Here is a 14,341-nt window from a genome sequence, read left to right as displayed (position 1 = left end):
TCTTTAGAATAACCAAATATCAGAAAGAATTCAATTTGCCCTAAATTAGGCTATAAATTTAATATATCATAAAAAGACTAACAAGATTTTTCATTTTTGGAACTACACAAACTTATTCTAAATTTGTATGGGAAAAATAAGTTAGCAAGAATAGCCAAGGACAATTCCGAAAAAGAAAACTGTTGCAAAGAAAATAGTATCACCAGATATTGCCTACCCTATTAATAAACAAAATAGAATGGTCCACTGCAAAGTAAAAAATGTTTTGAAAGGACCCAAATGTCAATATGACTTGTATATAATAAAAACGGCATTTCAGATCAATAGAGGAAAAGATAATTTGTTCAATAAAAGATGTTATAAAGTGGCATTTTCTAACTAATGGGACAAATATTAGCTTACTCAATAAAAGGTCAGTTGGGGTGGCCATCTTAAAACAAATGAAAGTTAGATCTCTAATATGTAATACATTCCCATGGGTCAAAGATCTAAGGGTAAAAAATAAAACTCTAAAAGAAGATAAGTGGGGAAGGCCATTCTAAATATGACACAAAATCCCCAAGCCACAAAAGCAAAGATTCATAAATTTGATTGCATAAAAATACCAATTTCCACATGTCAACAAACACCAGGGCAAAGTCAAAAGACAAATTATGAAAAGGAAAAAAAATTTGTAGCTTCTCTAACAGAGAGCTAATATCTAAAGTATGCCTGTAATAAAAAAGACAAACAACCAACAGAAAAATAGGCAAAGAACAGAAATAAGAAAGGTCATGTAAAGGAATTCCAGTGGCTATTAAATATATGAAAATATGATCTACCTTACTCATAGTAAGAAAAAGAAGAAAAACAATAATAAAGTATTTTTTATCTACCCAGTTGGCAACAAATGTGAGGCCATGCATTGCTGGTAAGAGTATAAATTGGTATAACTTCTTTAGGGGTAATTTGGTGGTATCTAGAGTAATTTTGCTAGATATAGTCTTGCCCCAGTAATTTCACTTCTAGGTGTCTTTTTTTTTTCATTTTTAAAGTTATTTATTTATTTATTTGTTTATTTATTTGGCTGTGCCACACGGCATGTGGGGATCTTAGTTCCTGGACCAGGGATCCGTGCCTGCCACAGTGGAAGTGCGGAGTCTTAACCACTGGGCCACCAGGGAAGTCCTAGGTGTCTTTGTTAAATGGAAAAAAAGAGAGCAAGCTGTAGAACATTTTTTATAGTATGCTACCATTTGTGTGTGTGTGTCAGGGGCGGGTGCTGGGGAAGGATATAAAGTTTGTAGAAGCCTATCTGTCTCTCAAAGGATACATAGGTGGTTACAGTAGTTGCCACGAGGAAGGGGTACTGTGTGGCTGGGGGACTGGGAAAGGAGAGAGACTTCATGCTCACTGTTAACCGTTTAGTACCTTTTTTTAAAAATAAATTTATTTATTTATTTATTTATTTATTTATTTATTTTTGGCTGTGTTGGGTCTGCGTTTCTGTGCGAGGGCTTTCTCTAGTTGCGGCAAGCGGGGGCCACTCTTCATCGTGGTGCGCGGGCCTCTCACTGTCGCGGCCTCTCCCGTTGAGGAGCACAGGCTCCAGACGCGCAGGCTCAGTAGTTGTGGCTCATGGGCCTAGTTGCTCCGCGGCATGTGGGATCTTCCCAGACCAGGGCTCGAACCCGTGTCCCCTGCATTGGCAGGCAGATTCTTAACTGCTGCGCCACCAGGGAAGCCCCGTTTAGTACCTTTTTGAAGCTTGTACCTTGTGCATGTATTACCTATTTTAAAAAATAATAATTTCTGCCATATCCATGGTCTGTGTACCATTAAATACTCCAAATACTCCCATCAAATACATCCAAATGATCTATATCCCATCAAATAAAAATAACTCATCAGACACCATCAAATACTCAAAAATAACTATTTTATGGGTCATAAGTAATAAAAATTGTTAAACTATTTTATATTCCATAATATTCAGAGGAACACAACTTTACATTATAGTATTTGATTCTACCCTTTTAATATTTCGGTTAAGTTGTCAGAAGTTTATAAGAATAAGGTCTTGATAGTAATGAGTTTGAAAATATGTAATTCTATAATGATTGGTATTTTATTTTAGAAGAGTACATTCTTTAACTGAAAATCAGTAATTATTAAAACTAATGTTTAAAATGCATAATTAATCATGATCTTTTAACATATTTCTATATAGCTCTACAACATTATTTTCTTATTTTTGTTCAAATATTTTCTGGATCAGAGTGGATTTTAAGCCACTGATCAATGGCATTTTCATACTTCCTTGGTTCTTTCAGCCAGTCCTGATGCCACCTAAGATTTGCTATGACATCTGAATAGTTTTGCCCTATACTTTGTTTCCACTTGATAAACTGCTCTTTATTGTATCGGTGGACAGAAGCAGAAACCTGAGGGTAGTTTATAATGGAACGAAGCTTCTGATCCAAAGAAGAAGTAACTTCTGGAAATTTTGTAGCAATATTTGTTAGTTCATCTGGATCTGAGGAAAGATCTGAAAAAAAAAATAAAATGGAATACCTCTCAAAATAGTTATGTAACCGAGCAGGACCCTGTGGGTACCTCTGTCAAGTTTATGATTAACCTCCTTATCTGAACCTTTAGTCCTTTTCTTGTTCAAAACTTGTTCTCCTCAAGATTGAGGAGTATCAAAGAAAAGGGTGGAGTTGTAACCGAGCAGGACCCTATGGGGCCTTCCTGGGACGCAAGTTCGTGTGCCTGACGCACAGTGGGACCAAACACACTGAAACGTCGCAGTTCGGAGCAGAGAAAGGTTTATTGGGTGGCTCGTGCCCTAAAAACCCCCTGAGCTCCCTGAAGAGTTTCCGCAAAGCATTTTTAAAAGCCAGGTTGAGGGAGGGGGCTCACAGGGTACGTGATGATGAGGGAACAGGGTGGTGTCACGGGGGTTAACTTTATCAGTCCTTAGGCCCCAGGAGGCCTGGGGCTGTGTGCTCCTGGTCATCAAGTAGTTATAACATCTTCCATTCGGTGGGGGGCTTTCACATCTGTAAAACAACTCAGGAAATGTGCATCAAATACTGTTATTTAAGTACTTCAGAGAGGAGCTAAAGCAGAGGATATGGGGGAAGGCCTGTCCCAGGAAGGCCCCATAGGGTCCTGCTCTGTTACAATTATCTGCTTAACAACCATTTTTTAGAATGTCATTACTCTGTGACGAATAACATATTAGAATTTATTTTTATTCTCAGTTCTTCTTAGTATAGTAAGCTAAAGGACAGCATAAGTGGAAAAATAATATACCGAAAGTTAAACACCTCTCTAAATGTATGTCCAAGTTATCTTCTTTCTTACCATCATCCTGCTATCCCTTTTTTTTTTCTTATCTATTCTTAGATGGCTTAGCCACAATTCTTCCTATTTGTGATGCCTTGCTTACTTTGACATGCAAAAAAAATATGTATTTATTTATATATATTTATATATATATTTTTATATATATATATATATATATATATATAGTAGTGCTTATATTGTCCCATTTCAACAGCCCCAGATGTTCCAGCTGTAAGAATTTTTTATATAGTGGAGTCAAGTTCTTGCAACTTCACTTACTCCTAGTTTTTTTTGTTTTTGTTTTTTTTTAAACATACGTTAGCATCCTACGCTTGAATTTTTGAAAATTACATTCATTGTGTCTATTTGAGCAAATAGCCATGGAAATAAAAACTCTCAATCACTATCATCAAGAAAATGATAAATATTTCAGATAACATAAACACCCCTTTTACCTACAATGTAGGAAGACAGAGGATATAACTAGGATGCCAGTCTAATTGGAAAAATGGCAAATCAAAGATCTTATGACAAGTTACTTAAGACAGTAAATGAACAATGCACAGTGAGGGAAAAACCCCTACAGGCCTATTTGAGTGCATTAGCCAGAAGATCCTGAAGACATTTATGGTTTTGCTAGGTGATTTCAGATGGCACCTCTTTGGGAAAGGGAAGTCAGTGAATAAACCCCAGAGAATACAGGAAAGGCAGGCTCCCCCACTGATTCTTTGACAGTCACACCTCCTTTTTGCAGAACGTAACCAATGAATGAACAAGAGATGCCCATTACTCAACAGAATGAAAATTTAAGGACTTTTTTTGAAGCCAAGAATCTCCTCCTTTTAGAGTTAAGGGGGGCAGTCAATCAGTTTGGCCTCTAAAGAATTATTTTGAGTTAATAATTTTGACATTTGTAACTGGGAAAAAAACTTAGGGAGAAAGGAATATTAAAAATAGCTTTAGCACATATTTTATATGCAAAAGGAGGGCAAAGGATAAGTAAAACCATAAATCTAATAATGCTGCTTAAAAACAAATTCAGAGTAGTGAATCTAGCAGGCTTTTGTAGGGTGGAAGGAGCATGGATTTTGGAGTCAAACCTGGGTTGAAATCCCAGTTCTGCCACTTCTGAGCTGTGAGACCTTGCGCAGGTGTCTGAACGCTAGTCTCTGAACTCTAGTCTTCTCTATAAAATAAAGATGATAGTACCATCTTGTAGGGATGGGGTGAACATTAAATAATAAATGTAGGATGTCAGGCTCCATAAGAGAGCAGTTAATTTTCCGGAACAACTGAATCCAAGGTACAAAAAGAGGGTGTTGACTACTGATTGGGAAATATAACCACGAGTATTAGAAGACACCTTGATCAGAGAAAACAATGGTGGCAATCTTGAGACCCAGATGAAAAGCCTTAGGGCACTTGCTTTGGAATTCACATGCTGATTTGCAAAGAAGCTGCTCCTCACAAGGGCAACCTTTTGTAAACTGGCCTAGCATGAGAAACTGCAGATATTTATTTAGATGATTACTGGCTCCCTTGAGCAAATGCTGTGTAGGTCAACTCATTACACATAATCTATACTTAAAAAATATATCAACAAATTTACCAAAGAGTTGAGGCAATACTGAAGCACCATCAGAGTAGGCTATATACTTCCATCGGTTAGTTCGAAGCATGTAGGCGGAAGCGTTTACATTGCATCCATGGAATTCACTCAGAATCCAGGGCGGATGTAGGTTATTGAATTTTTGTTCATTCTTAAACATTGATGATAATGGCAGCAGAGAGTATCCACTCAGGTTCTGAGGCAGAGGAATTCCAGCAATATCTAAATAACACAGTATTTTAAAATAACTCATTCTTTCATTAGTTGAACATTCATAAATGACATCATTAAAGGCCGCAGAGACTAGAGGCTGTATGTGAGTTTTTGTAAACAGACTGCCTAGATCCAAATGCTTATTACTCCACTAGCCTTGTGACCTTGGGCATGTTATTAACCATTCTGAACCTCAGTTTCGTCATCTGTAAAAGGGGAATAATAATAATGCCTGTATTTCATAGGTTTATTTTAGGTTTAAATATGAAAATTTATGTAAAATTCTGAGAACAGTGTCTGACACATAGGAAACCCTCAACAAATATTAGTTAATATCATAAGTACTTTATTTCCAAATGATGGAATGATCACAGGTGTTTTTCACATTGGTCCCACAGGATATTAACAAGACCTATACGAGAAAGGAGTCTAGTAGTTACATATGTTTGCAAACAGTGGTTAAAATTAAATAAATTTATTGCTGATGTGTATCATAAACCTTCAAGGGTGGTATGTAGTACGCCATCTGTCCCAAAGTTATTTGATGACAGAACATCTTTTTACCCCGAAGTAGCATCTTGAGGAACTAGTATTTTGCAGAACATATGTTGGGAAATTCTGGATTATACTGATTTAGAGAAAAATAATCTATTTTTTCCTTATGAAATATAGACATAGAAAACGATAGCATGAGAAATGTTTAACTTCAAAAAAAGGTTGTATTTTAAAAAATTGCTTTTAAGGTATTTGTTTGGAACTCAAACTATCTTTTTCCTATAGAAAAATTATCATTGGGAATTCCCTGGTGGTCCAGTGGTTAGGACTCTGTGCTTTCACTGCTATGGGCCCGGTTCAATCCCTGGTCAGGGAACTAAGATTCCGCAAGCTGCGAAAAAAAATTACCGTTAATTATGGCTGGGTCCTTGCGATAGTTCCAAAAGGAATCTGTAGTTGCCTCCCCTGCAGCTTTTCTGGTTTCAATGTTCCATGTTTTTAGAAACATTAATTTAGAAATAATTAAATATTTCCAATGAAAAATAGAATGTAATATATCTGCAATGCTAGAAATTAAAATTGAATAAGAAAATTAATTTAACTTGACTGTACATATTTGAGGGAAAACAAATGAATTAAAAGAGAATAAGGAAGTAGACAAAGACCTCTATAAATCTTCTGAAGGTACTTGTTTTGCATATAACTTAATTAAAAAATTTGTATCTTCCATTTCCTTGGAAGGGGCATATTACAAGTACTAATCTTCTGCCAACCAATCATCATCAGGGACTTTTTTGAGAAAGAGTGAAAGAACAAGTGAAGGAAGGAAAGAAAGAAAGAGAAATATTTCAGAGATAACTGGTTAAAAACAAAAGAAGAAGAAGGAGCAAAGATGTTAAAGAGGATGTGCACGAGAGAAAAAGATGGCCCAAGACGAAACTAATTGAGCTACAAGACAGTAGGCTACTTACTGTAAGGAGAGAAAGTAGCCAGGGAATAGGCTGGGTCGGGCTGATCTGTGTGTCAGCCGTCAGGGGGCACCACTGCGAGGCAGAGGAAGGGAGAGAAGAGGGCTTTGAAGATGGCTGGGAAGCAGGGACCAACTGGCAGATACCCATGACTGGGAAGTTCCTGTATTTAGCAGTTTAATCACCTTTAATACTTAGAAATACCTTATTTCAGATCTGTTCTTAGCCTAATTTTCCTAAAGAAGCTTCTTAGACTAAGAAAATTTAAATAATTCTGCTGTGTTTGTTTATATGAGAAGTCAGTATTAAACTAGGATGAGTCCATCTAAGTATTAATTTTTTTTTACTCAAAAAAAAAACAAACCCAGCATCTAACAAACTAGGTGCTGTTCCAGGTGTAGGGCAACAACAGTGAATGAAGCAGATGAGCTCTTTCAGACTCTTGGAGCTTACCTTCTAATGTGGGGAGACAGACAAATATGTCAGATGGTGATAAGTGCAGTGAAGAAAAATAAAGCAGGATCAGGGGAATAGAGAAGGATGGCAGGTATGTGTTTATGTGCTGTGTTATATAGGGTGGTCAGGGAAGGCCTCTCTGATGAGCTGACATAAACAGAGACCTGAGAAAGGGCTAGATGAGCTCAGTAGATATCTGGACATGGGGAGGAAGGGCATTCTCCCAGGAATAGCAAATGTAAACACCCTGAGGCAGGAAGCTGCTTCATTCCGTTCCCCAAACACAAAGGAGTCCAGCATGGCTGGAGCAGAGTAAGTGAGGGGTAAAATTCTACAAGATGTGTTGGATAAGGGAGGAGATCATGTTGGACTCCCAGGCCCAATTAGAGAGTCTCGATTTTACTCTTAAGTGATTTTGAGCAGAATTGTGACATGGTTTGACAGTAACTACTGTATGGTGAATTGACTAAAAGTGAGTAGGGGCAGAAGGAAAGAATTAGGAAGCTATTGCAGGAGTTCAGGCAAGTGATAATGTGACTTGTTTCCTGTCTAGGATCAGTAGAATAATGTACCTTTGTAAATTGATGTTGAAGAATAAAATCCTTGTCAAATATCCACAGTATTTAATAAATATGTATATAATATTTATTAAATTTTCTGTGCTTTGGGAAACTGTGTATTCATTTTTCATATGTTTATCAATTATTTCCTTAAAAGCACTTCAGCTTAAACTGCTTTTCAGAAAGCTCTTTGATCTTTGTTTAAAACCATTTTTCATGTTTTTTTCTTCTGGAAAATCTGTCGTTCGAATTCCATGTTAAGCAAGTTTCATCATTCTTGGCAGTAGAAGCAAATATTAGTAGTAACTGCATGATTCTTAATAAAGTGACTTAAATTTAAAACAGTAATCAAATGGGTAAAAATGCAGACCTGGATATTTGTGATGGTCTCCTGAAGAAAGATAAGCTTGTATTTCTTCCCGAGTGTATGGGTAGATAAGGGATTAGCCTGGTATGGCAATGATGCAAGCTATGTACATTTTTTAGGGCATACCTAAGAAGAATAAAAAATATTAATGATAATAATATCTAACATTTAATTGTTTACCATGTTCCAGTCATTGTTCTAAGCTATGGAATAGCCACTATTATTTCTATTTTATTGATAAGAAAACTGAAGACCAGAGATGTTAAGTTACTGGCCCAAGGGTATACAGTTGGTAAATACTGAAGGAGGGATTTGAATTTAGGCAGTCTTGACTCCAGGATATCTGTACTCTTCAATACTGCTCCACAAGTCTTGCTTTACTGTAGTTATTCAACTTCACAATATTTTTCAGCCAATAAAAACAAAATAGTCTATGTAGAATGACCCTCCCAACCCTCCACTAAGATCCTGTGATAAGGAGGGTTTTGCAATTTAAATCACTAGCAATGAAGCATTCTTTTAAACACAACTGCATTTTTATACAATTACATTTTCACAATTCAAAAAAATTCTGGATTTATCCTTTATGTGAAAAGAAGTTAGGTGTTTTACAAAAAAGGCCAACTATTAAATGAAAACAATTCACCTGAAAATAAGAAGTTTAAAAGAGAAAGTCCAAACAATTTTAATTTAAAAATGAGATTACCTTTATTTCTAACTGAGCTAAAGGATGTTGATACTAGATTATTAGAGAAGAAAATATTTTGGGGAGTAATTTCTTTAAAATTTATTTTATTGAAGTATAGTTGATTTATAGTGTTGTGCTAATTTCTGCTGTACGGCAAAGTGACTCATATATATATATATAATATATATATACACACACACATTCTTTTTATATTCTTTCCCATTATGGTTTATCACAGGTTGGGGAGCAATTTTTAAAGAATAATCTATGCAATAATGATATCAACTTTAATAGTATAAAGAATTCCTATTCATAAAATGGCACTCTTCTGCCAGTACTAGAAAATGATAATGTGATAGGACCTACAAAGATACATAGACTAAGAATACTCTTCCTACTTTATCATAAAATATCATTTTATAGAAAATAATCACTCTTCTAAAATACCTTTAAAAACTATTTGTAAATTCAGACCTTTTAATAAATGCATTGTACCATCTTAAATTTCAACAAGCTCTTTATAGTAAGGTAGGTTTATTAAAACAGGAATCCCAGTTGGTTTTTCCTATTTAATATCTTTCTATTTAAGGTTTTTTGAATCACCATCTTTTATACATTTCTAAGGTCCACAGAATGGAAGGGAAGAGGAAGTCTGGCTTGAGGCTTTGATCTGAGAAATTTAATCCCATACTCTTGTGTATAAATTGGATTCATACAAAACCATACAGCTGTGGCTAAGGTAATAAAGAAAGGACCTTTGGAATTCTAAGAATAGATTATATTTTATATCTATTTTAAGCTCCTAGTTGGTTAGAAGAATCACAAAATAAGAAGTCCTTCATAGATACTTTATCAAAATCTGTTTATTAAGCTTAGGAAAAATAGAATACACTGCCACACAGGTCAAATTTTAGAGTTATTAATCACTACTAAAAGTATTGATAGCTTTAAACCCTTCTAGCACTAAGTAATTTCATTTTACAAGGTTGAATTAAACATCAGATTTAGCATAGACCATCAGAATTATCTTTGCCTTATTGACTGGTAAGGCTGTTCAACAAGGCAACAAACTCAGTTTATGCTAATCCTGGTATAATTGTTTTTTTTTTTTTTTAAAGAAATATCTGGGAGTTTTTTGTTTAAGTTTATTTATTTATTTATTTATTTTTGGCCGCGTTGGGTCTTTGTTGCTACGCGCGGGCTACTCTTTGTTGCAGTGCGCATGCTTCTCATTGTGGTGGCTTCTCTTGCTGCGGAGCACGGGCTCTAGACGCACGGGCTTCAGTAGCTGTGGCACGCGGGCTCAGGAGTTGTGGCTCGAGGGCTTATTTGCTCCACGGCATGTGGGATCTTCCCAGACCAGGGCTCGAACCCGTGTCCCCTGCATTGGCAGGTGGATTCTTAACCCCTGAGCCACCAGGGAAGTCCCTGGTGTAATTGTTAATAGTATCCTTTTACTCTAAAAAATGTGCTGATCTGGACAATAAATTAGATAGATACCCTATCTCAATAAACAACAAACCAAACCAAGACAAAAAAATTTTATACGGTCTTAGAGCCTACATTTTCTTTTCAATAATACATGGGAGCCATTTCCATGTATCATTTGACTTTTTAAAACAAAATTGACTTTTACCCAGTTCACTACTAGATATTCATACTGTTTCTAATTCTTTAATATAACATAATAATACAATAATATCCATGGAGATAAATCTTTTTGTATATCTATAGGTTAATTTCTAAAATTGGAATTTTCTAGGTCAAAATGTATGCATATTTCTAAGTAATTTGGAATGTAATGCCACATTTGCCTCCAGGAAATCTGTGCCAGTTTATACTCCCAGCAACAGAATATGAGAAGGCCTATTTCCAATATAAGCTTTTCTGCTGTTTAAAAATCTTTGCAAACTCTATGTGTGAAAGAAAAATGGTATCTTCTTATTTTAATATTTTTCTGACTACTGAGTTTGAAGCTCTGAAAATATCTTGGCCATTTGTGTGTCTTCTGTTGTGAATTGCTTATTTATATATTTTGGTCAATTTGTTAATAGGGTATGTCTCTTTCTCTTATAGATTTGTGAGAGTTCTATTAATATTAACCCTTTATCACTTGTAAAAGGTTAATTTTAGATAAATAATGTTACAGTGCTGTTTCCTGGCTCCAGCATAAGGTTCTTGTTGAATCCCCCTTGCATCATTCTCTTTCTACCTTATCTCTGGTTAACATCTGGTTAATAGGATGTTTCAGTGTTTTATATAAAGATCCATGCATAGATATTCTCTTTACTCTCCTCCGCCAATCATATAAATGTAACTTTTCCCTTTTCATAATAAAAATGTTCGTTATGAAACACATTATGCCTTGAAATGTTAATTTCCAGTTTAGAACTGGAGAGACAATGATTTTTGGCTTTACTTACTTTAGTTGGGCAGGTCTAATCAACACATGATCAAAATGCTGTTAATAAAACACGTTCTGCTGGGAAATGTGACTCAGAAGGACTCTATTGCCAAACAGTCAAAGATAAAAACAAAACAAAAAAATCTATGTAGAACTATGAGTTTTTAAAAATTGTAATAATTGACAAATTATAGGAAAAAAATCTACAATTTCAGAGAACCTACATAATTTCCAGAAGAGTGGGGAAGGAATGCAAAGGGGTTTCTGGGAATGCTTTGTTTGGCTAAAGAAGTGCTAATTGTCAAGTAACATAAACTAGGCAGGGACAGGCAGGTGTCCCTCTATGTGGATAAATGAAAATTCCCTCATTCCAAACAACTTTATTTAGTATTTTCTTATATAATCTGTTAAGATATATACATTGTGAAATCTTCCAGTTTGCAGATGACTTTTAACTTTTATGATGTGTGAAATGGCAAGTAATGATAATGGTGTATCAAGACTGTAGAGAAGAAAATTTGCATTATAGGCAAATATAAAACAATATTCAAAGAAAAATGATTTAAACAGTGCATATTAATCAACTAACATATAAAGTGACAGAATGACTAGGAATAGACTAGAACTCACTGCAGACAGATACTGGACTATTTAGCTGCTAGAGTCAAAAAGACAAACAAAATGCCAAATATCACTATGAAATATATTGAGGGAAAACTGAGATCATCCCAACCTTTAATAATCTTTTGTAGTTCTGATCAGTGTACCTCAAGAAAGCAGAACAAGGATAAAAAGTTATGCAAATTTGGAAATGGGGTAGGGGAAGTTCTATATGAGGAAAAACTAAGGGAGGAAACTGTAAAGAAATGCCACTGTAAAAGAAGCATATACTGATAAAGCTACAAAGATGATAATAAGAGAGACACTTAAAGTATACATAATTGCACATACATTTCTTATAAAAACAGAAATGAGGTGAGGGGAGGGATAGTTAGGGAGTTTGGGATCAACACGTATACACTGCTATATTTAAAATGGATAACCAACAAGGACTTACTGTATAGCACAGGGAACTCTGCTCAATATTTATTCTATAATAACCTAAATGGGAAAAGAATTTGAAAAAGAATAGATACATGTATATCTATAACTGAATCACTTTGTTGTACACCGGAAACTAACACAACATTGTTAATCAACTATACTCCAATGTAAAATAAAAAGTTTAAAAAAAAAGAAAAAAAAAACCAGAAATGAGGAAAAGTAATAGGGATTGTCTGGAAATTGATAGAGCCAGAAAGTGGCAGAGACATGGCTGTGTGATAATTGCTTTGGGACAAAGGGGAACCAGCAAATGATGAGTAAGAAACTGAAGAGATTAAAAATATACATCAGGCAAAAGAACAACAAAGAAGTGTGCTCAAATATACAAGAGATGTGAAATAAAAGACAAATGGAGGGCATTGATTTTTTTTTTTGGCCGCGCAGCTTGTGGGATCTTAGTTCCCCAACCAGGGATTGAACCTAGGTCCTCGGCAGTGAGAGCTCGGAGTCCTAACCACTGGACTGCCGGGGAATTCCAGGCACTGATTTAAATTAACTGTAAAGAAATTTAAGACCCTGTAATAGTCTTTAGTTAAATGAAGGGAAAGACTTTGTAGCAGAAAAAAGGAGATAAAAGGACTTTCTTATTTCTTTAATTTCCAGATACATGTTTGTTTCGCATTTTGATATATACATATTAAACACATATGACTTATGCTGTGTTAGCTTTTTCTTTCACCAAAATCTATTTATAAATTGATGGTACTTTTTGCAATTTATGGTGCCTTAAAACAGAGTATTTAGATGTTATTGAATTTAAATGTTACTGAACTTAAAGTACTCTGCTAAATTAGATAGAAACAGTTCTATATAACTTCTGAATTTACGACGGCTTTATTCTTGTATCTTTAACAAAAACTGCTAACTACCCATGTCCAAATATTGCTGTTCTAGACCTATGGTTATGCTAATAGACATTAGAAGCTAGTAAAATAAATAGTATAGAACAATCTAAATATTCTGGGGAGAAATATGTTCATAGCATCAACATTAAGGGACATTTGTAACATTGTAAAAAAATTAGTAGTTTCAGAGTGGATGAAATAATCCAGAAGGGAAATGCTTACATTTTAGGTAGGTGGTGGTAGAGAATCAAATGATACAGAAATCATATCTATAAAGTTATAGACCTGAATATCATATGTGGCTTACTTTATTGTCATATCCTGGTTGTGAATCTTTTGAAGGAAAAATGACTAGAGTAAGTGAAGGCCAAAGGAACCTGAGAAATATTATCCTCATTTTTCAGATATGGATTTGACTCACAGTTAAATGAGCTGGTCAAGGTTTATGAACAAGTCAGCAGGGCCTCTGACTATTTTGCTTATTCATTTTCCAGCATTATTACAAATAAATATTTACAGAATTGCATTACTTACCAAGCATAGTAGGGTAAATATCCACAAGAGAAACCACATTTGATACTTGTAGGTTGGTCTTAATTCCCGGTCCCATGATCAAGAGTGGGACATGGGCGCTAGCTTCGTACATACTCATTTTATAAAACTGACGATGTTCCATGGCCAGCTCACCGTGGTCTGAGGTGTATATGACAATAGTTTTCTGAAGAAGATCTAACTGGTGAAGAGCCAAAATAATTTCACCTGTAATATAAATCAAGGTAAATCTTAATTAGCTTTTAGCTCATGTTTTATTCTATCACAATAAGTTCATAACAACTCTACCCTCTAAGAGTTTGTCAGGATGCTTCTTAACATCTGAATGTTATCTACTGTTCTTTTTTTTTTTTTTTTTAATAAATTTATGTATTTATTTAGGCTGTGTTGGGTCTTCGTTGCTGTGCGTGGGCTTTCTCAAGTTGCGGCGACTGGGGGCTACTCTTTGTTGCGGTGTGCGGGCTTCTTATTGTGGAGGCTTATCTTCTTGCAGAGCACTGGCTGTAGGTACGCAGGCTCAGTAGCTGTGGCTCGGGGCTCTAGAGCGCAGGCTCAGTAGGTGTGGTGCCCGAGCTTAGTTGCCCCACGGCATGTGGGATCTTCCTGGATCAGGGCTATTCTTGGGCAGTAAAATTTCTCTGACCACTTCCTCTCTCTAAGTGACCTGAAACTTCCTCCTCATTGCAATTAAGAGAACACAGTAAGGCACAGTCCAGAGAGAAGCATCTTCTCTACTTTGGCAGTTTCTGA

At 35.5% G+C, this 14,341-nt stretch overlaps 1 protein-coding gene across 3 annotated transcripts in view; it reads right to left on the bottom strand.

The window, feature by feature from the left end:
- Positions 1 to 1,932: 1,932 nt before the first annotated feature.
- The window catches only part of ARSK (arylsulfatase family member K), a 44,161-nt gene continuing 31,752 nt past the window's right edge, over positions 1,933 to 14,341 (bottom strand). For 2 of the 3 annotated variants that reach the window (XM_059916794.1, XM_059916795.1), the window contains exons 6-8: positions 13,574 to 13,798; positions 4,940 to 5,161; positions 1,933 to 2,527 (exon numbers count right to left, since the gene is read on the bottom strand). In XM_059916794.1, the coding sequence (XP_059772777.1) occupies positions 2,238 to 2,527; positions 4,940 to 5,161; positions 13,574 to 13,798 (737 nt within the window). In that variant the 3' untranslated portion in view covers positions 1,933 to 2,237. Of the gene's footprint in view, positions 2,528 to 4,939; positions 5,162 to 8,001; positions 8,125 to 13,573; positions 13,799 to 14,341 lie in introns of those variants that run through there. The other variant, XR_009502350.1, reaches the window with a different exon arrangement.

This window comes from Balaenoptera ricei, chromosome 3 (genome assembly GCF_028023285.1).
Source record: "Balaenoptera ricei isolate mBalRic1 chromosome 3, mBalRic1.hap2, whole genome shotgun sequence".
In the NCBI taxonomy this organism is placed as follows: domain Eukaryota; kingdom Metazoa; phylum Chordata; class Mammalia; order Artiodactyla; family Balaenopteridae; genus Balaenoptera; species Balaenoptera ricei.
Note: the sequence above shows the minus strand (reverse complement) of the source record. Positions and strands in the feature narration are given on the sequence as shown.